The sequence below is a fragment of the Mchenga conophoros genome, linkage group LG17 (assembly GCF_057382185.1).
Source record: "Mchenga conophoros isolate Kocher_MC1m ecotype Shallow Benthic linkage group LG17, M_conophoros_male_GT1.1, whole genome shotgun sequence".
Classification (NCBI taxonomy): domain Eukaryota; kingdom Metazoa; phylum Chordata; class Actinopteri; order Cichliformes; family Cichlidae; genus Mchenga; species Mchenga conophoros.
This window is the reverse complement of record NC_140542.1, coordinates 8,204,654-8,226,160: the sequence shown is the minus strand read 5'-3', so window position 1 is coordinate 8,226,160 and position 21,507 is coordinate 8,204,654. Positions and strand designations below refer to the sequence as shown.

General features: G+C 40.3%; 1 protein-coding gene across 1 annotated transcript in view; it reads left to right on the top strand.

Annotated features, from left to right (window-relative positions):
• Positions 1-909: 909 nt before the first annotated feature.
• The window catches only part of col24a1 (collagen type XXIV alpha 1), an 88,610-nt gene continuing 68,012 nt past the window's right edge, over positions 910-21,507 (top strand). Inside the window, exons 1-3 of the mRNA XM_085251276.1 lie at positions 910-1,438; positions 11,653-11,720; positions 17,880-19,255. Of these exons, the coding sequence (XP_085107402.1) occupies positions 1,386-1,438; positions 11,653-11,720; positions 17,880-19,255 (1,497 nt within the window). The 5' untranslated portion in view covers positions 910-1,385. The remainder of the gene's footprint in view (positions 1,439-11,652; positions 11,721-17,879; positions 19,256-21,507) is intronic.

Here is a 21,507-nt window from a genome sequence, read left to right as displayed (position 1 = left end):
GTAAATCTCGGGAGAAGGAGCAGACGCAAAATCAAAAGCCCTCAGACTATATGGCATGCTACCTAAGCTCATAAACCACATTCACATCTAACAGTCTAACTCTCTCGCTGAATCATAGCATTTTGTTTTGTTTTATGAGAGTGCATTATTGATTACATCAAAATTCTTTTTTTCATCATTTGTTTAATCCTGAGCTACAGTCAGGAGGCAGTCAAGTCTTTATATATACAGCACACTGTGAGCACGCTACAGCATATTTTCACTTTTCCAGCCAATGCCCAATTTCAGTTTAATGGTCAATGTATAAAAGATAAAGGTTACTTACTTAAATTGAACTAGTGGATTTAAGATACTGCATGCTATTTGTTTTAGTAGTATTGTGATCATTATTTCATTGATACTGGCTTTCTACTTTGAATGTTGGATGTGTGATGTATGTTCAGAAACAGGCGACCATAATAATCCCATTTTCTGTGACGATTTCCTTATGAATGTGCATCAAGTGCACTTACAACTAACTCAAGCTCACTTATTCTGCCATGTAAAGTGTTAGTGATACTATTAGAGCCGCTTCAAAATTAAGCTCTTTTTAAAACTCAGCTTACACGCAGTGTCATATATGTCAAGTAAAGTAATTGCATAACATTTTGAACTGATGCCATCTGATGTTTTCTGTTTTACGTCATTATTTTTTGTGTTGGTTTGCGTATGTCTATGATTTACAATTTTTACGTGCATTTTATAACGTTTTATAACTAAACATATTGAAAACGTGCAGGGTAGTGCAGCACTCAAACTCCACTCAAAGAGTGACTGAAGGGCTCAAGCCAAAACTCCGTCCGTGATGTCACGAGTCAGTAACCGGTGAAATCCAACACCACCAGCTGGTAGGATGGGGTTGTGATGGGCTGAGTACGGGTTCCCCTCGCATCAGTGCAAGTCAAGGCACATAGCAGAAGCCACCGCCTGGAGGCAAAGACGCATGGAACTGAATCTGCTGTGTTGGAGACCAAGAAGAAGTCGAGTGCTAATTCTGTGAATCCCTGAGAGCAGTCAAGTTTACATTGGTGCATACCGACTCGCTGCACTGCAAGTCCTTCTCTCCCCCCTATGCAACTGTTGCGCGTCTCCACTTTGGATAGAAGTAGCTTGATCACTGCGCGCCGCAGAGCGCAAAGGAACTGAGGCTTTGGTTTTGAAAGAGTTTGGAGAGACCTCTCCTCAGGACTGCAGCAGCTACGATGAGGAAACTCTGAGGTGGCAGTTATCTCCGTCCGCTTTATGCTTCCTTTGGCTCTTACCAAAGGTTAGCCCATGTGCAGGTATCCCCTTGAGTGTGATTCTGTTTTCACCCAGATCTCTGCTGCCTGGACAAATGCATACAAATGCATTTAGGAGCTCAACGGACAAGGAGTGGACACGTTTCCCCGGCAGCAACGTAAGTGGTCATTTGGTTAAGTACTCTGCAGATGTCAGACTATCTATGCGCTGAAGCTGTTTCCGGAACAGGTTTTCGCTTGATATGGCAACTGGGAGACTTATTTCTGTTCAGGTTCTTTGGCGTGTTTCCCTGACAGGGCGCCAGTTGACCAAACAAGTTTCAGCAGCTGAGCTGCACGATTGTGGCACCAAAACGTGGCACAAACTATTCAGAATTTTAGAAAGTTTAAGCACGAGACGACTGAGCTTTGCTGTAGTTTTTCTCTTTTTAGGATGTCTTCAGCTCGATCCGTTTGACCTGTTTGTTCTGCATATTAGCTTCACTCTAGCTGTGCACGGACTGCTGCTGTTAAGCTTTACCATCCCCATCTGATACCTGTACTTTTCCATACACCCATGCATTTCAGCTTTGGAAGTTGGCTTTGATCCCACCATGTGAACATGCAGTCTAGGATCTGCTACAATATCATCTTTTTATTTGGCACCCACTCACACAGCTCCAGTAAGCTGAAGAATAAACAGTAAACCATGGAGAAAGGGGATGAATGAGGCTGTCTTGTAAGTAATAATGCTTATTCTGCAAGTGATAAATTAGAAGAAGCACAGAAGCAAATGTGAAGGACTCAAGAGGAGCAAATGTGTCCATCTCTGTAAACGTGTTAAGGCTTTAGATGAACACCCTTAAACCCTAAACATTCCTCATGGGAGTGTGCATTATTGACATCTAGCATGCAGGTCTTGTTGTCCTGCTACATTCAGCTGGGGTCTGTGGAACATCAGAAATGTGCACTTCTTGAAAGAAAGAGTACTTCACAGGAAAAGCATTATCTTCTATCAGAAGTGAGTCCAAGTTGCCTGTACTCTATTATGAATCTCTTCCAGATATGATCTAAAAACAAAATCTGAGATCACAAGACATTCTGTTATTCTCTGCTGATAGCGGTTGCTTGATGTAAAACAAAGTAGAGTTGAAACCCTATAAGAGATCCTTTTTTTTGTCCTTGGTAGTGAATATGAGAGCCTTATGGGGAAAACTGAGGTGACTGGGGATAAATGTGGCCTCCCTTGAATTCACAGACAGAGTTAGTGTGTATGCATCAGTGGTTAACTGGCTCCTGAGCTCCAGACAATCACCCACTGTTGCAGGCATTGCTGTTCTATTGCTGCCAGTGCTAGAACTATAACACTGCAGAAACACAACCACTCACATACACTCTGGCTGAGAGTGCATGCTGACTCCTCAGCACAGGTTGGTACCTCCAGGTGGTTGATAATGTGAGCAGAAGTTTGCTATTGTCAGGTCAATGAGGCAGAAGGACAAAAAAGCAGAGAATATAAAGGGTTTTTCTGCCAGCACATTATTTGTCTTTTTACAGAAGTTTATGAACATTTTTGCAAATGGTACAAATTTCAGTCCATTGTTAAGAAATACAGAAAAACATCAGCAAGAATTCATACAGGAAGTGAAGTGCTTTCATTTGAAAACGTTAATTGTTCTGTAGTTTTACCCAGTTATTATGTTTTTCAGTGTACCACATGTCTACTGTGCCTCTGAGTGCATGAGGGATACTAAGTTTTACTGTCACTACATAAAGTACAAACTGTGTAGCTCCCTATGAGGCTACCCTAGTACATGTTACATTCTGTAGAAGCATTATAGGGTAATGCTTCTACAGAAAAGCCTTCCTGTATAAGTTGTAGTGGACTGCATGATAGCATAAGTATTTATGCAAGAAAATGTCAAACTTTGCTTTCAATATAACTGGATAACAACAATACCAAAGTTCCCACCATCTAATGGTATTTAGCAGCTACTTATGTTTATCTGCAATGGAGCTAAGCAGACTCTAATTTGTGGTGCTCAAATCTGAGATAATTTATGAACCCTTATAGACACAACAATTTAACAGCCTGTGATAGACGGGCAACCTGTGCAGGGTGTATGCTGCCGCTCATCCAGTGTCAGCTTAGATGTGCTCCAGTCCCAAACCAAGCACAAGAAGTTAGGAAAATGGACAGATTGACAGGAAAGCCTTTACAAAAACAATGTCCTGGCTCATCTGGGTAATCGGCAGAGCTCACTATAAATGCCTTTAATAAGACTTCCACGTCCCACAGCTCAGGTTACCCTTTTTGAATTATTCTGTGCTACAATCACAGCCTCTCCACCTTCGTGCTGGAGTGTACTCACCTTCCCCAAATCACCGGCTGCAGGGATTTTGGCCTGTCGGTGTGAGTGAGTGTATTTAACCCTCCTAACATCTGAAGGTTTCTCTGCAACAGGGAAAGGGCAAATAAATAAAAGCCAGTGGAAGTTTACTCACGGGCCTTTGTCTGCTCACTGTTTTGTGAACTCAGTCAATCTTTACACTGGTCTGCCGTGACCTCTTGACTCCGAGTACCATTGGAGTGAGCTGACAAATGTTAGCCATGCTCATTAGAGGAGAGACATGGCACGCTCCTTATAGAAGAGTCCACTTAGATTCATGATGGCTTGGAATCATTGGTGGCTTGGAACAGTTAGGAAATCATTATCATTTCTAGCCTTTGCAAACGCTCCACTATTAGACAGTTCAATCCTGGAAACCTGCTGATTTGTTAATCATTTTTGCTGATGGCTATTTGGAGAGAGGACAACAAGCCTGCTTAGTTATACCAGAGTGAAGTTAATATGATAAGGGTACAGGTACTGAAGCTGTAACCCAGCCAGCGGGAACACTCTTTGGCAGTAGATCAGTGACTTCATGGTGTCCAGGAATGTTTTTTGTTGAGATTGAAAAGCAAAACATGCAGGAACAGAACACCTGATTTTCAAGAAAGTGATGCACTCATTTGGAAACATTTCAACTGGTTTATACTGTAACATGCTGGGTGATGCTGGGTCTTAACAGATCCTCGGGGCACTGCGTCATTTTATGTGTTATATCTGCTATGACATCCATGGCATTTTTAGACTGGGCTCAGCTAAGTCACACAACAGTAGAGGTTAGGTAAACGCTCCAAGGTCATGCTCTATAAACCTCAATCTTCTGAATAATGATTCCTCCAAGGAGTGCCAAAAGAGCTTCAGCAAACTTCAGGGGTTATGAAAAGTGGGACGGGTGAGTCAGGGTTAGTCTCATCAGGTTTGTTTAGATTGTCCTATTCAGAGCACCTTTTTTGCCCAAAGCGAAGTCAAACACAGCAGCTTTTGGATTTTTCACACCAACGCACCTCAACAGCAGTTTTAGTGCTTCCAGTTTCTTGGAGATCCTCTAGAAGTTTCATTTCAGAGCTGTGTGTGTAGATTAACAGCTTTGCATGCTTCGCTGTTACTTACTGATTTGGTAAATTAGACGTGTAAACAATGAACCGTGAAAGCCGCTGCTCACCTCCTGACTGACAGTAATGATGAATGTTAAGAAAAAGGAAAAAAAAAAGATTCCAGTTCCTTATGAGACTATAAACAGAAGTGTAATAGGTTTGCTTCTATTTGCCAAGCGTAATTGAGCTTTTTGCCTCTCCATTTGACTCTCAGCCTTCTCCCCAGTTGAATGAACCATTGTTAGGGATCCAAGCTAATTTTGAAGGGGAGAAAGGAAAGATCTGGTACTGCTGGAATGATTCATTGCAGAGTGGAGCTTTAAGTTGTGATTATTTATAGTCTTGACATGACACCCACTCCCCACATAGTGGTATTTCCCTTCGTCAACAGAGCACTGTTTGGGGAGCTTTGTCTTGCTTTCAGGGGTCTTTTCCATTAACTGCTAGGACGGGGAAACGTGCCGTAGCGGTACTGTCACATATAAGGGAATTCACCTCTGATGAAAGATTGGATGTAGTCTGTTTTTCTTATTAGTCGGATACATCCCTTCCATTCTGTTTGCATGTCACAATAAAGGTTAAAGTACCAAACCAAGGTTCAGCAAGTGGGGAAATGGTCACCAGTTGTTTCTAAAAATGTGATGAAGCGATAGCCGGAACGTGCTCAGTGACAGAGCCTCAGAGATGCTTTAAATAGCCACGAACAAGAGACTGTGGGACAGACAGCAGGACAAAAAAAAAATGTCTGAATCAGCGTTACATGGATCCACACACTCTAAAAAGGAACGTTAAGTGATTTATTTGGTTTTTTCCCCTCTATCTTTGGTCTACTTTTAAAAGCTGCCAATGTCTAAACAGAACCAGCTACTCGTTGCCCTTATAAATGTCACTGTAATCCTCTCACAGTAGATGAATGACTGTATTCATATGTCTCCCCCCCAACTTGTTTTTTTGTAACTTTTTCCGACTTTGGGAATACGTCTGCGTTACCAGCTGTGGAATGTCGCACCACATTCTCAATGGGGAACAGGTGACACACTCATTCACGGTGTCTCTACTTAAAGGCAGCCCTTTCCTTTTCTGTTCTTCCCTTGTTGTCTTTTTAATCTTCCCCCTCTTTTCTGCTTTCGATTATATTTTATTACTCAGTTCTGCAGGGCAAGTATGGCTTCCCGTCTGGGAGTTGGGGTGGGGGGTGGGGGCTCTCTGTCAGAAAGTGACTCACACTGGGTTAATCTCATGCTCACAGGCCACCAAAAAGACTTGTTTGTAAGGCGCCTGTCATGCTGCTTGAGGCTGTCAGTCCCTGCAGGATTAAGGTGTGACAGCAACCTTTGACTGATGGCGCCCTGCATATTAAAATAGCAGGACTACTGTCTCTTGTACTTTGTACAGCCACCACACTGTGTCAGCGTCAGAGAAAAATATGACACCAGTTGCCAGAACAAGTTGTATAAGCAGCTGTTACTGTTTTCAGGGCTGCTGATGTGATTTGGTTTGAATGTCCAGCTTTACTGTAGATCAGTGGTTCTGAAACTGCGAGGAGCAGGGCCAATGCAGGCGGGACGACCAGGTGAAAAATGTTGAATGAATATGACTTCATGAGGGGATAAATAAGCAAACGGTGATATTGTGCTGGAGCTTTATTTAAGTTGGATTCTTGTTTTTATCGATGACTGAAGGAGCGTATTCCAGAAAACCTTGATGATAATGTCCTGTGAAGTATTTTGTTTGCGTTGCCTTTAAATCAAACCTTCACTAAAACTGGAGTTACTGCTTCTTCTTTTCTGTCTTCTTTTTAAGCTGCTTCTTCTTATACTTTTTATACTTTTTCCCCCCAGCTTTACTGGTGACAGTGTTAGCAAATGTTACCTTACCTTAGATTAAGACTTTATAACACATGTTCGACTGCCTGATCTGTAGTTCTGGACATTTCTAGACACATCAATGTATATGCACCCTATCTGCATTTTAGTGGACAATATTACTGGACAAGCTAAAGTTAACGTGAACAAATTTACCTAATTTGCACGACATTTTTGCACAATTTTGGGTAGGAAGGTTTTACAGTGATGCTGAGGACCGGCTGTTCTGTGTTGTCTGCTGTCCTTCCTCTGTAGCTGTCTGGTGGGGAGTGCCATCTAGAGGTGGGGGTCAGTGAGGGTCAAGAGTGGAGTTATGTGACTCTTGTGCAGCAAATTGACAACATGTAGTATGATTAATATATAACTTACTGTTTCATAAGCCTGTTATAGAATGGAACATATTTTAGTATTGGTAGCTTTTCAGGATATTTAAGGTTTTTGGTAGAGGAGATCCAACTTGAAAAAGATGAAAAGGGAGGAGCAACTCCTGTGTGAATGTTGGCTGGGGCATTTGCCTCTTTATGGTCCTTGCTTTGCCATAAAAAGCATCAAATTGTTATTAACCATGTGCCTTGGAGATCAAATCCATCATTGTCTGGAAACGATAAAACACGATGCTCAAATATTCTTTTCATCGCTTGTCACTACGTCTTCAGGCATAAAAATGTCAAAGTGGAACGGCTTTTGAAACGGAGCAGTCACATTGTCTTTTAAGGGGCTCCAGCTTCCGTTTTTACTTGTTTCGACTAGTGATATCTACTCAGTATCATCTACCACAGGAGAGGATGAATATGTTTTCTTGTGAATGAATCATTTATCTGATGAATCTCTTGATTGTTTAGTGTAAACGAAAGGATTCATGTAAAAGCAGACCTTATCAGCTAATTACTTGACAAGGACTCATTTTATTCTCCTTATCTGGCTGTCTGTTACCTCTCCAGTAGCACTTTTGCTGTCTCGTTGCTCTCTCCTTCTTCTCTTCTTTCTCAAAAAACTGACACTATTTTCAGAACCAAAATGATTATAATGTAACTTCAGCTCTCATTTTTTGAAGTGATGATTAGATCACAAGCATGTTATTTATTATTTACATAGCATTAATTATTATTTGAACTCACCAAGCAGTATCAGATTATGTAAAGTGTTTCTTAAACTGTGGCAGCTCACATACTGGGGTGGTTTGGAAGCTGAGCGTTGACTATATTGCTTCAGTAAAGTCCTGCTTTGTGTACTTTTATTATAAATTTAAAGACTATTGCAACATAATAGTATTCAGTTTAATTCGGTTTTAGTTATATAGTACCATACAACAACAACACTCACTTTAAGGTGCTTCATTTTGCTTCAGAGAAAACCCCAGAAGTTAGGTGACCCGCTATGAGCAAACACTTGGTGACAGCGGGAAGGAAAAACTCCCTCTTAGCAGGAAGAACCCTCTGACAGAACCAGACTCAGGGAGAGGTGTCGATCTGCAGTGACCGGTTGGGGGTGAATGGATGAAGACAAGGCAGAAGACGCACTGTGGAAGAGAGTCAGAGATTAATAATAACTAGAAAAATTTGCATTTCCTGCGAAAATGCAGTGTGGATGCTTTAAGCTGAAGCTGTCTGCAAAAACTAGCTGAAAAAGCTGAAAAGTTGCAGAAATTGTAAAAACTTTGCAGAAGCAAAAGAAGTTTGCTAAAATGTAATAACTTAGCAGAACTGCAATATCTTAGAGGAAACATAATACTTGGCAGAAATACAATAGCATAGCAGAACTTAGCAGAAATATTGTGATTTACCAGAGACACTGTGATGAACTATGAATATTGTAATTTTAAATTAATACTATGTTTTAGCACAAATACTATAATTTGACAGAAATACTATCATTTGGCAGAAATACTATGTTTCAGCACAAATACTCTGGTTTAGCACAAATATTATAACATAGCATAAATACAATTATATAGCAGAAATGCTATATTTAGAAAGAAAAATATAATATAGTAGAAATAGTATGATTTAGCAGAAATACTGTATTTAGCACAAGTACCAAAAAGTAGCAGAAATACTATGATTTAGCAGAAATACTATGATTGAGCAGAAGTACTAAGATGTAGTAAAAGTACTTTGATTTAACAGAAATACAATTATAGAGGAGTAATACTTTAAAATGGGAGAAATATTGATACACACACACATACACAGAGCCTAAAGGGAAGAGTATTTGTGCCATGGAGTGTTAAGAATGTGAGGTCCATATTAGAAAAGCTGGTAAAATCATAACAGTTTGCAGAATTGTAATAAATGATGAATATGAATTACTGGTCTGTGACAGTGTATTAATTTGTAGGGAAAAAAACATGTTGACCGACCAAGGTGGAATCGAACCCACGATCTTTGGCTTGCAGACCCGTGTCATTACCAACTGCGCCACTGGGAAAGAGAGGAGCTGTCTTGAAAAACAGGGTGATGAGGAGTCAGAATTAGATCGCGGTGAGAGGCGAAAAACGCCGTTTTTTGGAGTTACAAAACGTTGTGTAACTCAAAAACTAGGTGGACTAGAGGCATATTTCTTGTGCTGGGTGAATCAGCGGACTTTGGTGTACTTTGACTGCGATTTTCATTGCTCTTTGTACAACCGTCGCTGAGATATGACGAGAGAGGAAACGGAAGACCTCAGACATGATTGGCTGGCTGGGAAGCCGTGCAGGCCCTGATATGTGATATGTGTCTGAGTTCGCACAGAGGATTGGCTGCCTGGCAGAAATATATAGAAATAGTATGATTAAGCATAAATACTACATTTAGCAGAAATACTATATTAAGCACAAATCCTATAAAAAGCAGAAATAGTATATTAAGCACAAATCCTATAAAAAGCAGAAATAGTATATTAAGCACAAATCCTATAAAAAGCAGAAATACTATATTAAGCACAAATCCTATTAAAAGCAGAAATAGTATATTAAGCACAAATCTTATAAAATAGCAGAAATAGTTTGATTTAGCACAATAGTAATAAGTTAAACAGAAAAATTGGAAAAGCAAAATGGACAGCTGAAAAAATGCTGAACATGCTGAGAGTCCCTCAAATATACTTGTTAAATGAAAAAAATCAGCAAAAAAAATATATAACAGCCACACAATCAGAAATATGTACACAGAAGGAAACACACATGCACAGAGAGACACACACACAAGATCCAATTCAGTCAACCAGTCTAAATATATTGAATTTGAATCTTAGAATGAGATCATAAAAGCCTTTCTCTCTCTCTCTCTCTCTCACTCACACACACACACACACACACACACACACACACACACAGGGAGAGAAAAGTAAGTTTCTAGGTCAGCCTGGGAGCTGCTGAATTTGAATCCACCAATCAGAGTGGCTGTTTACGTTTTCCCGCCAAAACAGGTGCATCTGTTTACACAGGCAGCACAGAGAGGCACAGGATTATTGCAGTCTATTTCTCATAGTGACGACTCCCCTCAAACAAATGACCATAATTTCCTAACCGTAGGGGCTAGAGCGGTCATTCTTACACCGTTTTGTTCAGAAGAGATGGGGGAATCTTCCAGTGTTAACAATTTATCATTAAAATATGAATTATTAAAGATATTTGACTTGTAATGCACCATAACTGAGTAGAGTGAAGCAAAAACTGCCTTGACTTGCCCTCAAACAACGCTTTGTAACTCGAAATCTATTTGGAGCATTGATATCATTCTTTCACCGTAAGAGACAGCAGGCTTTGGTGAACAGTCATGGAAATTTTCAGGTCTCTGTGGAAATCCAACAAAAAGTTATGACGAGAGAAAAAAGTGGTTCATTTCCAGAGTTTGAAATCTGAAGAAATCTGTGCGACGGATGAATTTCCTACCCTCAAACAAGTCCAACTCATTTCAGAACGGTAATAGGTGAGAAAGAAATTCTTGAATTGTGAGCGTCAGGAGTGTCTGAAGATATACCGGGACAAGCCTCATGTCTTAAAGTCGCTTCGTTAAGGAGATATGACGATTCAAATATGCCTCTCATTACAGAAATCCAGCGATGATTTTGAACAAGCTCTCCATTGACTTTCTATGCAGAGTTTTGAGAGTTTGTGTTGGTCTGAGGAGATTTGCCAAAATTCTATAAATCCCACAACAATGGTAGTGACATTTCCTGAAAGCCAGCAAAAATACCTACGTTTTGATGTATAATTTGTGGAAGTTGAGTGAAAATTGAGCAAGTAGCAAACAGTTGTTCGGACATGAAGAGAAGACTGCAAAAGCTTCAGTGGCACACTGGAAGCCAAGAGCATAGCAACCATAACAACGCATGTATTTTGTGAAAAATCACAATTGTGCAACTCAAAACTTTAAGAGGCATAAAAGTAAAACGGTAAAAGATTTGAAAAAGCTGAATCACACATGAATAGCCCAATAATTTGTGAACATTTTAAAGTTTGAATGCTTGTTCTACGTGAAAATATGAGGAAGTAGTTAAGTTTCAGAAACAAGCAAATTTTAGCAGAATTGCAGAAGTTTCCCATTCATTTCAATGGGACAAATTAAGCTTAATATTTTAAAAAGTATAATAGTGAAAAATACCAAAAGACATAGCACACATTAGCAGAAATAGCAGAATAGTTTAAAATTTGAACGGTGAAAATCGGCTGAAAATTGCGGAAGTAGTTAAGTGCCAAAAAGTGTACGGAAGTCCCAAGAGGAACTCAATAGTGTGGATGCTTAAAGCATCCACACAACTAGCGATTAAATGCAAAGTGCTGTATAAACACAGAGAGGTGACTTAAGAAGAAACACTCTGTATGATGGTAAGTCCCCAGTAGCCTCGGCCTATTGCAGCATATCTAAGGGAGAGTTCAGGGTCGCCTGATCACCTTAACTATAAGCATTCACAGCCATGCTAATTACAAATGGCCATGCTCCGCTGTTAGCATCAGTTAGTGTATCTTTATTAAATAAAGATGTGACTGTATGTTTAAAAAGTGTCAGAGAGACAAACCCAACAACTAGTCATGAAACTGATCTTTGTTTTGTCCATCTAGGTGGAACTTTCTCCTGCTCCTGTCAGTATGCTCAGCAGCACTCTCTGGAGAAGATTACGCAGCTCAAGGTAAGCAACAGAACACTTATGCATGACTAAAAGTCAGCATTTTTTTTTTTTTTATATGAAAGCATTTTATTAGATGCCGCCCCCCCCCCCCCCCCCCCCTTGTCACTAGGACATGTGACTCACTGACATTTGTCATATAGACGGTATAAAAGCTCCTGTCTGTACCCCACTCAAATCAATAACAGAAAAGTGATGCTATGTAACACTTGCAGGGGCCCTATTGAAGCCGATCAGGTGTGAGCCAGGTTATTCACATTAAGTGAGTGGGGTGTCTGCTATTTATTGCATTCATGGCTTGTCAGTGACTCTGTTTTAACATTAGCCTCCTGTTACCTGACATAAAAACCTCCTGACTGAGATTTCAAATAAATTCCATGTTATATGGTGTGGAGATTTTAATTCTTGGGAGAACACTGACATCATATTGGTACTTGGTGATGGCAGGTAGCCGGGTATATTTGGTCCTAAAACTAAAATGTTAAATCAAGACAGCATGCTACATATTGCATTGTGAGTTTAAAGTCATTAAGTACAAAACAAAACACAACAACTCAAATATAAACTTTTATTTCAATGTAGGCTAGACACAGAATCAGCAGTGATTAGCACTCGCTAATTGACATTGCTGGATCCCCCCATTCAGTGCAGCAGCCCCAGTTCCTGATCGCAACTAGCTGGATAAAGAGTTGTTGAATCTTTTTATGGCTTGCACAATAATAGTCAAAGAAGAAGTCCAGCAGCAGCTGCAGAAATGGGACCAAAATGCTAAAGAACAGAGGCAAGACAGAATGACAGAAACAGGAAATAAATACAGAATATATAAACTGACACACAGTTGTTAAGAAAAAAGATTTTTCTTCCTATAGCCTTGAGGCGACAGTTGTGATGAATTGGTGCTATATAAATAAAATCAATTTGAATTGAACTGTTACTCAGAAAAATGTAAGTATCGTCAATAAATGAGCCATATACAAACCAATATATGAGAACCGATATATACATATGCAAACTTTGGCGTCATTCTTCTCCTATTAACATATTTTTAAATGAAAAGAAACACGGTTACTATCAGAACACATAGACTAGGATTACATGCGTTTTTAAGTAGCGTATCTTTACATTTACACTGTAAGCATATCTTTCCTGGAAAAGTTAGAAGCTAAGATGAAATAAAACCACTGGAAGTGGCTTAAATGCACATCAAACTACTCATTCTTGTAATGCTTCCAGTAATTACATCGGCTGATGCCACAAACTCTTTAGGGATCCTAAAGAACTCGTTAACTGGGATCCTTCAGAACGGTTCCTACAGAACTCCTCTAATGTTTACGATGCCTTGTTCACAATACAGCTCAACCACATCACACCCTATTTCTGCTTTTATCTTGGAGCACATACAGTACATATAGGAACAGCAAGTGCACACAGGAATTCCTCTTTAGCTGCTCTTCTGATCACTTTTAACCTTCTTCCTTGCCATGGCCCTGAGAGCAAGAGCGGGCATGTTATGCATTTAAAAGCAGCATAAATAACCGTTGTACCTTTGTTTCCTCCCTCTCTGTTTTTTCCCCTCCTGCTACATTTTTGACTCAGTGCTCGCATCTCTATGGTCCATCAATGAAAATACTAAATACACCCATAATGTAAAGTACATGGCAGAAATGCACATACAATGGGAAGAGGAAATCTTAGCTTGGCATGTTTTGGCAGCTGTGCCTCACCTGGTCAGGTGTTGGGGGTGAAGTGATATTCATCTTTATTTTTAAACAGAGCAACAAGGATGAGAAGAATTGGAGGTGAGAAGAGCTGAAGTTAGAAGGTGATCATAGATAGAGTTGTTATTTTTGCTGGGCTCTGCTCTATCAGTGGATCTACATTGATTTGGGATCTTTTAACTATAATCTCATCTCTCACCCTGAGTCTGACTTTCTTGAAAGAGTAAAGTCTTGTTGAATTAGGCACTGAAGCAATAATATAAAAATATGTCATATCCTGGGGTCTGTTCCACTATTGCAGTATTGTCTTATCTAAGGCTGACCTCATGATTAGTCCTCACATAGACTGTTTATGTGCCTTGTCTACTGCCTCTTGCAGTGTCCCTCCCCTTATGCCATCATGCAACGCCATGTCCCCACGTATCACGGGTGATACGTGATGGCCCGCTCCAAGTAGAATCAATCCATCATAATGAGGGGAGGAGGAATGAACAGACAGCGCAAGAGCACCTTGTCTTAACGTATGAGACAGATTAATTGGGATCTCGTCTGACGTTACCTCAGGCAGTGAATGTGGAGGACATCACAGTGAGCGCTCAGATCTTCTGCAGACAGATACTCCTCCTATCAGAGCTGCATGACTAAAAATGCTGTGAAAGCACATTGTCTTTATCTCTGTAGTCTTCTTTTCTTTACCTCTGCTCTGGCACCCAAACAGTATGACAGAAATGGGTTTCATCTGCTTCTTAACAGGTCTTAGAATGAGGTAAATACAAGCTGAGATAAACGACAGCACATGTATATGAAACAAAATTAAAAATTAAGTGCACCCTGTGATTCAGGAGCTCAGTCTCATATCAGTGTGGAGGAACGTTGGCCCGACCTTGTTTACAATGTTGCTTCAGTTCCTTGTTTATTCTCTTTTATGGTCCCATCATAACATTGATTTTTTTCTTTTTCAGCCATTCTGTAGTAGATTTGTTGCTCTGCCTTTATTCTGTTGCACGACATAGTGGGAGGCAATATTGGGTTGTTAGGCAGTTGGCCTGCATTGGGCTCTAGAGTTCATGGTTGACTAAAAGAACAAGACAAGAACTTCATGGAAATCGAGGTTCCTGAACGTTCTTGTTTAGTTTTGGTCAATTAAGCCCAAATCATCACCCTTACACAAGTTTGTGCTGATATGCTGTGTTTGGTTCACACCAAATGTGGTACTGTGCGTTAAGGCCAAAAGACATTGGTCCAGAAGTCTTGCGTTTTGTTCAGATGAAACTTTGGTTTTTAACGGGAAGACATTTTCTCCTTGAAACCATTCCAAGCGAGCCATATTTCTTCAGTCTTTTTCTAATTGTATTGTCATAAACTGTAAAATTTAACACACTAACCGAGGTCTATATAGTTTCTCTGTGCATTGCACAGACTGACCTCCAGGAGTATTTATCCACTCCTGGGAAGATGGATTCCACACATTTGTTTGAAAATTACCTCAAGACCCTTCCCAGAATGATGCGCAGCAGCAATTACTGACATATATTTTTAAAATGTTTGGCTATTTGCCTCTATTGGATAATAAATACAGATGAACTCAGGAAGAGAGAGAGAGGGGAAGACATGCGGCAAAGGGCCACGGTCCGACTCAAACCTGCTGCTTTCTGGCCATGCAGCATGTGGATGCTCACGCTCTTAGCTAAACTGGTGCACTGACTATTGCTCATTTAAGATCATTTCTGATGTCGTTCCTCCTTGGCAATGTGTTAACACACCTGAATGCTAAAGACCTACAAAGTGCCAAAACATCTGCTTTTCACAGAGGTACTCACACTTGTTGCTGTTCAGATCATCAATTGCATCTGATTAGCTGCTATTAACCCTCTCAGTTCCTATGGAAGCAGTGTACTTACTTCAGCATGCTGGCTTAGTTTTTGTTACATGAATAATAACGTGGTGTAATATATCATGTTTTATTGCTTTTCCAATACCTGCTAAGAACTATCAAATTTTTATTATATCTTAAACCTTAGTGTTGAAAGAGGGTGCACTTTTTTTTTAACCTGACTACAACATTATGGGCAAAGTTCAAACATTAAAAAGATCATTATTTCCCTGCATCTACATATTCACACCTCTAGAGGTCAAATGCTCAGTTTAGGATTTTCGTATTTTTCTAACTCTTCACCGAAGTCTTTTCGATAGCAAGCGTATAGAGCATGGAGTTATTAAGGGTATACAGAATGTTCTGAAGGATGCACTTTATGTCTGTGTCTCCAGGCGTGTACTGATCCCACTTTTTCTCTCAGGAAATTGATTCTGATGCCTTTTCTATATGCCGAGTAGCAACAAGCACAGACCCCACTCTTCAGTTCTCTTTTTCAGACTAAAAAAAGCTTATAACACTTTAAGAAGACAATACTATAATATGTGGACACTGGTTTAGTTTGTTTTTTGTTTCCACTCACAGTAATTCTACATTAACTGGCCCGTCTATCAAGCTGGTATTCCCAAATACGGTGGAGTCGTTTCTTCAGTGGAACGTAGTTTGTCAAACTGTTGCTGAGATCTAAACACTGAACAAACGCTTCTGTGTGACTGCTGTCTTCGTCTGCCAGTGCACTAACAGATACCTCCATGCTTTCTCTTGCATGTACACAAATAAGTGAGGCCATCATTTGCAATTCAGTTGATATTTAAAGTTGAATTATGTGTGCAGCATCCTTTAATCACAATCATGTACTGACATGTATCATCGCCAGTTTGCTGTGTTTTTTGAATGCAAAGCTCGACAGAATGTGCTCTGTATGCAAGTTCAAAAAGGAGGAGGAGTTTCCTGTATTCTGCTTACATGCTTATCTTGCCCCTGCTTCTCATCTGGGCTACAGCTGCATTTCTGTTGCTTGAAAAACATGGATTGGATCATTGGCATCATGCTGACATTGTTACATGGCCCTAATGGCTCACTAACTTTTCTTAGTCATTTAACTTCAAAAAGAAAATAACTCTTGTCCGGTCCCAGTTTGGGTTCAGTACAGGCAGTATCTCTAGTTAGGGCTGGATCAAATGACCCCAAAAGCATCTGTTAGTTCCGCTGCTGCAGGCTCTGGATGCTGGGACACTTCCAATGATGTGATAAGCACTTCTTCTCCAGTCCCTTCTTTTCACTCCTGATGTCACTCCTTGTGTTTTAGCCTGATTATTTGGTCAAAAAAAATAACAGTTTTGTAATTATTTCATATTTAATGCCATCGAATTAAAATCTTTTGTCCATGAGCAACATGTTTAGGCATCTATAGAAGATTTTCATCATTTCATTTTTATTTGTGAATCTGTAAATGCGAATGCAAATATTTTTCTCAGTATTATTAAAAGAGAGAACTATCAAGGTTTGCATTCTTAAATAGTTTTGAAAGGAATAATATATAAAAAAGAGGCTGGCTGATATAGGACTTAAAACTGATACCGATATTTGATGATATAATAATAGATTTTTCGATATACTGGCCAATAGCATTTTTTCCCTTTTTGTACTGACACACAAAGCATAAAAAGGTTTTATTAACATTTGTTAAGTTAACTTTTATTCGTGCACTCTCTGCCTAACTCTGCTCAGATCAGCTACCAACAGGGACGTTGCAGAGTGCCCTCTGGTGGTCAGATTACACTAAATTAGCACTGATAACGTGGTTAAAGACTCATCATCCTGTTTTTTCTTTACTTTTAGCCCGCCATCCAATTTAAGGGTTATGCCACAGCTGCCCTATATTAAAAGTTTTGGTAATTCCTTTATGTTTTTTATGTAATGGTTTGTCTACTGCAAGTTTGAAAATGTGTTTTTAATGCTAAAATATAATTGTTGTTATCCATGAACTTCCAAATTTGCAGTTTTACAAAAAACAGAAAAAAGTGCTAAAGCAAAGTGTTACCAAATCATCAGGGTGCAAAGTGAAAGTTATTAAGTTGTATTCCAGAACAGAAAAATTAACTTTAGCGGTTGAATGTTATGCTCAATTAAGTCCAGACTGCTGGCTAAAATTTGAGTATAAAAATGTGAATTCAGTTTTTTATTAGCGTCACATGACACATTTTTTTTAAGCTCTGTAAATGCCGATGCCAATAGATCAGCAAAAGTCCTACCGATAAAATAGTTCGATGCAAGTAAAAATGCAGGCTTTTAGTACCTGCTGAATAAGTTAACTCCCCACTCTTCTTGTATCAGAGATATATTCTCAGCAGGTTTCAGTTTTAATTCTTGAAATAAACAAGGTTTTTATTAGGAATTTAAGTTGAAATGTCAATGTAACCTGGTGTTGGACCGCCAGCTTTGACTGAACTGCAATTGAATGTATTAAAACTGTTTTGAAACATTTTTGCGATTTGTACATTTTCATAAAATTGTGCAATTCATTCTCAGCATATTAATCTTATAAATATTTCTGTCTCTGTCCTTTAGGAGTGGATATCCTTTATCGATTGGGGCTTACAACTCAAAGCCACACAGACGATACCTACGAAAGGACAAGCTCACAGCCTCCCACTTATGCAAATGTTCCCTCACCTTTCGATGGCCCCTTTTCTGGATATGGGGTGTTGCTCGACTCAAACTCCCTCTATGAGGCGCCAGTGCCCAATCTATTCCCTTCAGAATTTGGCGAAGAGTTCTCCGTTATAGTTAGCCTAAGCTCCTGGCGAGCAAACAATGCATTTCTTTTTAGTATCAAGGACGGGAGGGACCGGTTGCGTTTTGGCATTCAGTTGCTGCCACGCAGAGTGGTGGTTTATACTGCAGAGAAAGCCTCCATCTACTTCAACTACAACTGGCAGGATGGGCGGCTGCACCCTTTTGCTGTTGGGGTTCGTGCACGTTCAGTGTCCTTCTATGCGAATTGTGGAGGGGTGCAACAGTGGGAGCAAACCCTGGGGAGATCTCAAACACTGGGGGAATCTGGGGGTGTCTTCACTCTGGGAAGGATGAACTCCAAGGCGGCACCATTTAGTGGTCAAGTCTGCCAACTGGATATCTATCCCTCAGCCCAAGCTGCCGCGCACTACTGCAAATATCTTAAAAAACAGTGCCGGCTGGCCGACACTTACCGATTACATTTCCCACATTCTGATTCGGATATTGTGGTGAATGACCCCCCTTCTAGCCATTTGACAAAGTCTCTTCTTGGAGTAGCAGCTACTCAAAATACACCCATCGGATCTACAGCAGCCATTAAACTATCCCCAGATCGTTTGGTCACGCAACATTCAACTCTGAGCCCACCAATACGACCTCATCTGGGGGACCAAGAAAACATTTCCACATTGAAACCATTATCCCACTCTGCCACATCATCACTCCAGCTTTATAGCCCCACCGTAACTACGCCAAGTAGTCAAGCAGCTCTGGGTTTTGCCTATAGCACAACAACCACCACTACCAAAAATGTGTTGGCTAAAGACACTACGCCCCAGGAGGACACTGAACACTCTGAAAACAGCACAGAAGAAGAGAGAAATTCCAGAAAACAGCCAAGTCCGGATGCCACTACAGGTGTTGTTTCCCTGGTCAGACAGAGCCAACTAAAGGAAGAACTCAGGAACAACTCCATCACAAGCTCTAGGGACTCTGGCTCCACAAGCCAAAATTTCCCAGAGACTCACCTGAGAGCCAATAGCACTACTTTGTACAGGGAGAATCAGGTGGACACCTCAGAGCAGCATGATTTGGATGGCAGCTATGATGACGTAGACATGGGAGAGTATGATTATGGATACGAGGAGCCAGAGTTCTATGACTACCAAGATGGTTTACATGGCCCCAAAGGAGAGCCTGGTCCTCCGGTAAGTGACTGAATTTGTGAATCACAAGCAGAGAATTAGAGCTTATAGAGAGCACTGATGTGCAAACCAGTGCACTGCTATGTATATTTTAGAGTCAAATTCTGAGTGAGCCACAATGTGGCTTGATTACACTCAGGAGACATGCAAAATGTTTTGGCAGTGAAATGTAGTGATTTAAAGGTGATGGCATGTCCAAGCAGTGTGCTTTTTTCCCTGTATCTACAAGTTGTTAAGTACTGCTAGGTATTTTTGCTCTTATGTCAGAGGATAAATCTTTGGAGGACTGGAGCTATACCCCTGGATTTAAAAACAAAAGAAGAAGAAAAAAAAAGCACTTGATCCAGGCCATGATGTAAGCTAGTGGCTCTGGACACACTTGTAGTTCATGAGTGTGGCTTATGTTTCCATGTGTGAGATGTGTTAGGCATTCTTGGTGCTCGGTATAAACATGTGAGTGTATAATGATGCAGAATGCCTGGATTCATCTTTCCGTACTTACAGCGCCTGCAGACCTGTAGGGAGAGACACATCTTATCCAGCATCGTTGTTTCAATTTATCTACATGTCCCAGAGCCTAATTGAGCTATACTGCGGTATTTTGTCAAAATCACACTCCCATGCTGCTATACTTCTTTCTCAATAATGTTTGGAGGGAAACACATTTTGTCCATATCATCTTCGCGCTCTCCTACCCTTGTTTCCTTTCAGGAGACCAAACATTAACCAAATGTTATGACTCTCGTACCCAAGGGAGAATCTTCTAACATGGTTAACATTGTCTCATGACTTGAGATGTGCTTCCAGTGTCCTGTCATGGACAGGCTCTTTTCTTGGAGAGAAACTAAAATTGCCTTAAAACAGAATTAAAGATGGACTTTAGTTCTATGGGAAAATCATTTTTCGAGGCATAATCGAGCATTGTGAACATGACACAGTTTAAGCCACAGGGTTTTTTCCAGCGGATCGTATTTTGGCAAAAATGTTTAATTAGCCGCAATGTTTGTCCTTCGGTGCTGTTATCTTTGACAGTTTGTGTGTCTTGGCTACTCTGACCGCTTAGATGCAGGCATGTTTTGAATGCTGGGTCAGCTGAAGGTCAGTGGCTAGCTCTTTGTTTGAACTTGAAGACAAGCTGGCCTGTTTCCTCAAGGGAAGTATTTCACAGTTTTTCAGCCACATAACTGGACGAGTACAGGTGGCCTCCTGCACTCCCTTTAATTTGTGCTTTAGCATTTTTGCACTTTTTTTCATTAAGAAAATTCAAAACAAGCAAAGAAGCAGCAGAAGAAAGCGTGTCTTACTTTCCCCTTTGTCTATAATATGATGTATATGATTTCTTTTACTCACAGTGACAAAAAACCCCCAATTTAAAATGACTAACTGCTTCAATATTGGCCCAATTTAATGACACAACATTATGAGTAGGTTGACCCCACTGCAAAAGTCATGCCCAAGCTCTGAGGAGTGATGGGAGATTATCATTTTTAGCGTTCTCTGAAGTTTCAGAAGGAAACCAAGTTTTTCACTGACAATAAAAGCACTTTGAGAATATTAGGAGTTTGCAGTTATTTCAGTTGGAGTTGTGCAAGTTTGGACTACTCTGCTGTTAGAGGTATTTGAAAATGAGACTGTGATTGCCAGTCCTCTTCGAGACAGTGAGCTAATATAGTAACATGGAACTCCACAGCATGTGTCGGAAGTTAATGTTGTCTTGACTACTATACTCGGACTTTCATCAGCTTTACACTTCACTTCTCTGTAGAGGTTGGGTGTCATGAGCACGTAACAAAGGCCCCTGCTTTCTGCAACACGTATGGATGTGGGTAGTTGCGCATGGAGTAGGCTATGGATTGCATTGTTTTTGTAGCTCGTTCTGAATTAGGATGTAGCTTTGTTCAGTTAAGTGGGCCACGGGGTTGGCTGGACTTTGGCTGAGCTAAATCACTGTCAGTTTTGCTACTCCTTTGCCTATGACCTTAAGATGATGTTGCATGACATAAACCTTTTTATTCTAGTATTCCCAGAATATTTTACTTCCATACGAACGTCTTTGGTCCGGGCTTTGCTAAAAAACAAAAAATCAACAAAAAACCTTTACTGTATTCTTCGGACTATAGGGCGCACTTAAAATCCTTTAATTTTCTCAAAAATCGACAGCGTGCCTTATAATCCGGTACACCTTATGTATGAATTCTGGTTATGCTTACTGACCCCAAACCAGTCTTATGTGGTACATGGCGCTCAAAAATCTA